Below are 6,000 nucleotides of genomic sequence, written 5' to 3'. Positions count from 1 at the left end.
CCCCCCCCCCCCCCCGCTCACTTCTCTGTGCCAGGGCACAGTGATTTCCCCAAACTTTCCCTGGGTCAGTTTGCTGGGGCTGCCACAACAGAGGACCACACAGCGGGTGACCTAAGTGCCCCCCCCACCACATCTGCAGGTTGGGAAGGCCAGGGCCCTTCTCCTCCCTCTGAAACGGGTGGGGAAGAATCCTTTCTCATCTCTGCTGGTCTGTGTGGTGGTCGGCAACCCCTGGTGGTTCTCAGCTTTCAGCTGCATCCCTCCAGTGCCCTCGCTGCCTTGGCAAGTGGCCGGATTCTCCCCGTGGGTCTGCATCTCTGCATCTCTTCTCTTGTAAGGAGAACAGTCCTATTGACTCGAGGCTCCAGTCCACTCCAGTATGATCTCATCTTCACTAGTCCTCTCGCTAAGTCTGTAGTGACCCTATTTCCAAATGAGGTTACATTTGGAGGGACCAGGGGTTAGGACTTCAACAGATCTTTTTGGGAGGACGCATGTCAGCCCATGACATTGCAGGTGCTCCCGGGATGAAGCCTATACTCCTCAACGTGGCAGATGAGGTCATCCATGACCTGATCTCAGCATCCCTCCTGATGAGCCAGTTGAGTGTAGCTGTTTGCTGCTCCTGAAACACCCCACGCCTTCTCACCTTCCAGGGATGCTAACACTGTTCTGTCCCGTGAGGAAAATCTCCCAGTTTCCTCCCCTAAGGAACTCCTGTGCTTCCTCCCCTGTGATGCTTTCTTTGCCTCACCCTGGGGCCTTGGGGTCTCCTTTCTCCACAACCCAACCCCTACTCTTTATCACACCGTGCCAGAATTATTTGCTTGTGTGAGTTCCTGCAAGACTGTATTGAATGTCTTCCCATATTCAATGCTGGGCACAAAGCAAAGTTTGATGGTCCAAGCTTCCAAGAACCTGAAATGGCACCCACATAAATCTTGTCACCTCACTTCCAGAATCTTCCATGTAAACTGGCCCCCTCATTTCCTATCCATCCCTGTCCCTCTCTAGCGCACATCTCGGCTTCTACACCTGTCACCCTTCACACCACCTGGACTTGCTCCTCTGTGTCCACCGTGCTCTTGGTCACCCGAGTTCATGGGCGTTCTCCACGCCTAGCTCAAATGTCAGTCCTTCCAGGAAACCTGCATTTGCTCCAGCCTGTTGGGCCCTTCACGTTGACTTCTGGTAGATGCTTATTTGGCACTGAGTCAAAGTGTGGGTTTGCAAAGATCATAGTTCCTTTTTTTGGAAAAACTCTGAGTTTATCTGAGGAAATAGGCAAGTCCGTACTTTAGAAACAGCCTGAGAAGTGTTATAGTATGGGTGTGTTTTCCGTGCTCTGTGGAACAGACTAGAAGAATTTAGTCTCAGGGAGAATTTGACTAAGTTCTCCATGATTGATGACTGATTGATCGTGTTCTTCTGTGGAAGAGGAGTTCGAGGCTTCTAGAGGTTTGGAAACTTCACTGTTCAGCTCCAAAGAAACTGCAAGGAAGGGGTTTTAAAGCAAAATCCTTGGTTCCACATTTGTTTCTTTTTCTCCTCTGCCGGAGGAAGACATGCATGAGACCTACAGGCAATTTGGAAGGTGCAGCCCTTTTTTTTTAAGGCTGGAGGGCATGGACCCAAAGGCCCAGATGGGGAGTGGGAGGTGGGCAGGGGTTAGGGGACAGGATGGGGAGACTGGGCACATTCCCGCTCCTCTCATGGAAGTCAAAGTTTCCAGAATACCTGCATGGAGGTACCAAGAAAGAAATATGTGATTGCAAGAGCCTTTGCTATTTTGAATTCCCTCCCATGGTACTGCTGCCATCCAGTGCACTGAGGAGCTGTGTATAATTATACACGATGAGTAGATCTTTGTAGATCTTTGTGCAGTCGGTAGGCTGGTTGGCTTTTGAATCCTGTCCTAGTCAACCCAGAACAGAGCTCTAGAAGAGTGAGTACTCCCTGGTCCACAGGCTTGTTGACCCAAAGGAATGCCACAGAAATGGGGACAAGAAATGGATCTATCCCCATAATTCACAAAAACAAATGCTCCTCAGTTTTAAACGACAGGAAATGGGGGGTGGGTGCGGGGCATAGCACTTCAGAAAAGAGGAAATGTGGTTTAGCGGTCAGAGCTGAGGAAGTTTAGAAGGCTTATTCTGTCTCATGTTCCAACATTAACTTCTTGTCAACCTTGATTTCATTTTTATAGGCCAAGGATAAAAACAAGCAATGGGTCAGGCCTGTTGATAAATCCAAGGCTAGAAACTTGCAAGGTTTTAAACTAATATGATGACTTTCCCCAAACAAAGCTTTCTTTTCACTTTGCTCTTATAACTGAGCTATGGGGTTTAAAAATAACTCTCTTCTTTTGTTGGTTTCCACAGTCAGACAAATACCCCATTCAAGATACGGGACTCCCTAAAGGTATGTACACTTAATATAACTACTTGAACTTGTGATTATTTTAAGATCTTGAACAAAGCACTAGTCAAAGTCATCTCTTGTTACTTAAAGTTGTTAAACAGAAACAGACTGACACTTTAGCTTTTGACTTGTTGATTGTCTCAGGCATGGATTTTCTTATTAAAGTCTATAAATTATTTCATTACAAATTATACATTAAATCCTTATGGTGTTTTTAAGATGCATAAAGTGAAGAGAGCCAGGACTCTGGGTTGCAAGTGACAGAAACCTAACTCAAGCTGATTTTAAAAAGGGAGGGGAGACATACTGGCTTCGGGTCTTTGGGCATTTGAAGGATTCTCTCAGGCTCAGTCTCTCTGTGTCTCTCATTGGCTCTGTCTTCATCTGTGTTGGCTCCATTTTGGGGCAGGCTTTCCCTTCATGGTGGGAAAGATCAAGAGGTCACCGACACCTCCAGTTGTACGTGGTGCCCGTCAAGATGGTGCCCCCCTAGCGCCGACAGCACAATTCTAGGGATGACAGTCATTCGGGGAGTTTGGGTCACGTGGCCATCCATGAATCAGTTGCTGCCATCAGGAGGATGGAGGACATTGGTCAGGTCTGCGCCTTGAGGTTGGGTGGGGGAGGGCATGGAGTTAGTTCCACGCAAACCACAGGAAAGAGGCTTCTGTTACTAGACAGAGGGGCAAAGGATGCTTGTCAGGCCCCAAAGCAAAAAGCAAAAAAAAAAAAAACCCACCAAAAACCCGAAACCCCCAAAAAACCTATTTTTTGTAGTTCATGGACTAATGTTTTAGCCATGGCGTAGACATGGCTAGGCTTAGCCTCTCCTAATTTCTTCCGTGGGGCAGTCTGCAGAGCCATGTCTGTTGTGGAGGCTTTCTGGTTGCCCTCCTGGAGCATTTCCCCTGTGCTCTGCTGACAAACCAGAGAGGGAGGGGTGGACGGACGGGGTGGGGGACCATCCGATCTGACCAGCTTCAGAGATGGCTGGGGCCCCCAGGTTCCTGGAGAGGTAGGACTTCCCAGCACCCACTAATGTGGGTTTTCCTGGCAGTCCTTGTGATAGGGTAGTCATAGGGTCACCCGACTGGAGGGTGGGGAGGGCACTCCCCGCCACGGTCCACCTGAGGTTAAGTGCAGTGTTCTGCCAAGGCTCCCCTCCCTCCAGTCCTTACTCGCCAGACTCTTCTCCTTACACCCAGAAATTACACCGCTAGTGTTTCATTCCTTTTGCCCCCCTGTGCATGCCCTGGGAGTGGCAGTGATGTAGGGAAAAGAGATCAAAGGCCAGGTTTGAGTCCAAATCCTGGCTGTGCTCGGGGAGGCTTCTGGCAAGCTCCCTTCCTCCTTTCCCCTGTTGGTGAATGACTAAGTGTCCTGAATCCTCCAGTCTGTGATTTGATTCTCTAGTTCAGCCAGGAGGTGGAAGATGCAAGCCAGGCGACCAGGGACAGATGGGAGGCAGTCTCAGGTGGTGTTCCTTAGACTTCAGTGTGCAGTGAAGAATTATCGGGGGTGGGGGTGAGGGGGAGCTGTTTAAAATCCAGATTCTGGGCCCAGCTGCTCTAGAATCACGATGTGGTAGGTCTGGGGCCAGGCCCAGGAACCTGTGTGTAAATGCATACCTGAGTGGTTGGGAAGCAGACCTCACTTTAACCTAAGAAGCTTCAAGGACTTGGTGTGTCCACCAGAGAGGCATATAGACAAGAGAACCAAACTGTAGCCAGACCACCAGCTGGACTCTGAGTGCCCTCAGAATGGTGGTTCCACATGTCAGGGTCTCAGTTCCCTGTCTCCTAGCGCAGGAAGGACAGTGTTCTCCTCCTCCCAGAACACTGGTGAGAATCCAGTGAAATTAGTCCAGGACGGTGCCTGACACAGGCAAGCATCAGATGGTGGAGGGAAATCTGGCCACGGAAATGTGCAAAATCAGGCTTGAGGATGCTTTCCCAGCCCCGTGGCAAAAACAGCACTGCTTGAGACAACCACTGAGCTACAGTGACTCTGGAAATGCAATGTCATGTCTTGCCCTATCTAAAGATCTTTTTTAACACCCTTGAAAGTGATTTCCTGTTTTGGAAAAAAAAAAAAAAAGGGAAAAAAGACTGGTTGCTTAGCCACCTGATACAATAATAATGGTATTATTGGGTTTCTCCTGGAATTTGAGATTTACAAAACCTTAATTAAACTGGTGAAGATTTTACAAGTAACATGACTGTGAAAACCACATTTATGAGAAATGTGACTAGATCTTTCTTCTATCCTTATTCACAGAGAACAGTATAATTAAGCACATGATTTCTTATCTCTAAAGAAACACATCATCTTATACATAATGTCTAGAAGTTTAAAAACTTACCCCAAGGGGGCCTGGGTGGCTCAGTTGGTTGAGCGTCTGACTCTTGGTTTTCGGCTCAGGTCGTGATCCCAAGGTCCTGGGCTGGAGCCCTGCATCTGGCTCCCTGCTCGGCGGGAAGCCTGCTTCTCCCTCTCCCACTCCCCCTGCTTGTGTTCCCTCTCTCGCTGTCTCTCTCTCTGTCAAGTAAATAAATAAAATCTTTAAATAATAATAATATCTATGACTTGATATCTGCTAGTATTTTTTTAAAACCTACCAATGGGGCCAATGTATAGATTTAAAAGTAAATATAATCTAATTAAGTCCAAACTTGGACTCTAACATTTAAGCGAATTTTAGGGGGTCTTGCTATATTTAACAGAGGATTTACCTGTAATTAGCTTGAACAATTTCCATATGGTTAAAAAGTCTTCAAAATTTATTTTCTTAAGCAGATTAAGCATGTGTCACAAAATCTTTATTATGCTTCTAGTATATTCCTACTGTATTCATGGGCAGTATAAAGCTATTCCTCATGCCGTCCAGACTAGAGTGGTTCTGAATTATGTGTTTTCACCATAAATCAACAGTGGAAATCTAATGTAACTCCAGTAATCAGCATGTTTTTGAGATGAAACATGTTGTTAAACTTGTTTTCTTATCGAGAACAAATGTGTAGCTTCCGCCTCTCCTGATTTTAGAGATTTCAGGGGGTTCATTTTGTTAGGACTCTTTTCTGAGAGCTGTTCTATGAGAATCTGCAGGCACTAAACTCAGGACTAATTTAAGAGTGAGGCTTATTTTATTAATTTTTTAAATTTGAGTATAGTTGACACAATGTTACATTAGTTTCAGGGGTCGGACATATGGAGGTTCCTTAAATGAAAATAGAATTACCATATGATTCAGTAATTCCACTACTGGGTATGTACCCAAAGAAAGCGAAAACACTTATTTGAAAAGATATATGCGCTCTTATGTTTATAGCTGCATTATTTGCAATAGCCAAGATAAGGAAGCAACCTCAGTGTCCACTGACAGATGAATGGATGAAAAAGATGTGTGTGTGTGTGTGTGTGGTAGAATATTACACAACCGTTAAAAAGGATGAGATCATGCAGTTTGTGACATGAGTGAAGCTTATTTTATATCACAGAACTCGTGATATCTTGTAGAAACTGCTGGCTTGAGTGTTCTGAAGCAATTATGACTCTTCACAATTTGAGAGAAAATGTGTT

The 6,000-nt window shown here is 46.1% G+C and overlaps 1 protein-coding gene across 1 annotated transcript in view; it reads left to right on the top strand.

The window, feature by feature from the left end:
* Positions 1 to 6,000, top strand: part of EDARADD (EDAR associated death domain) — a 57,807-nt gene that overhangs the window by 9,956 nt on the left and 41,851 nt on the right. Inside the window, exon 3 of the mRNA XM_044916460.1 lies at positions 2,382 to 2,421. Within this exon, the coding sequence (XP_044772395.1) occupies positions 2,382 to 2,421 (40 nt within the window). The remainder of the gene's footprint in view (positions 1 to 2,381; positions 2,422 to 6,000) is intronic.

This window comes from Neomonachus schauinslandi, chromosome 6 (genome assembly GCF_002201575.2).
Source record: "Neomonachus schauinslandi chromosome 6, ASM220157v2, whole genome shotgun sequence".
NCBI lineage: Eukaryota > Metazoa > Chordata > Mammalia > Carnivora > Phocidae > Neomonachus > Neomonachus schauinslandi.
This window is presented reverse-complemented; position numbering and strand designations above follow the sequence as displayed.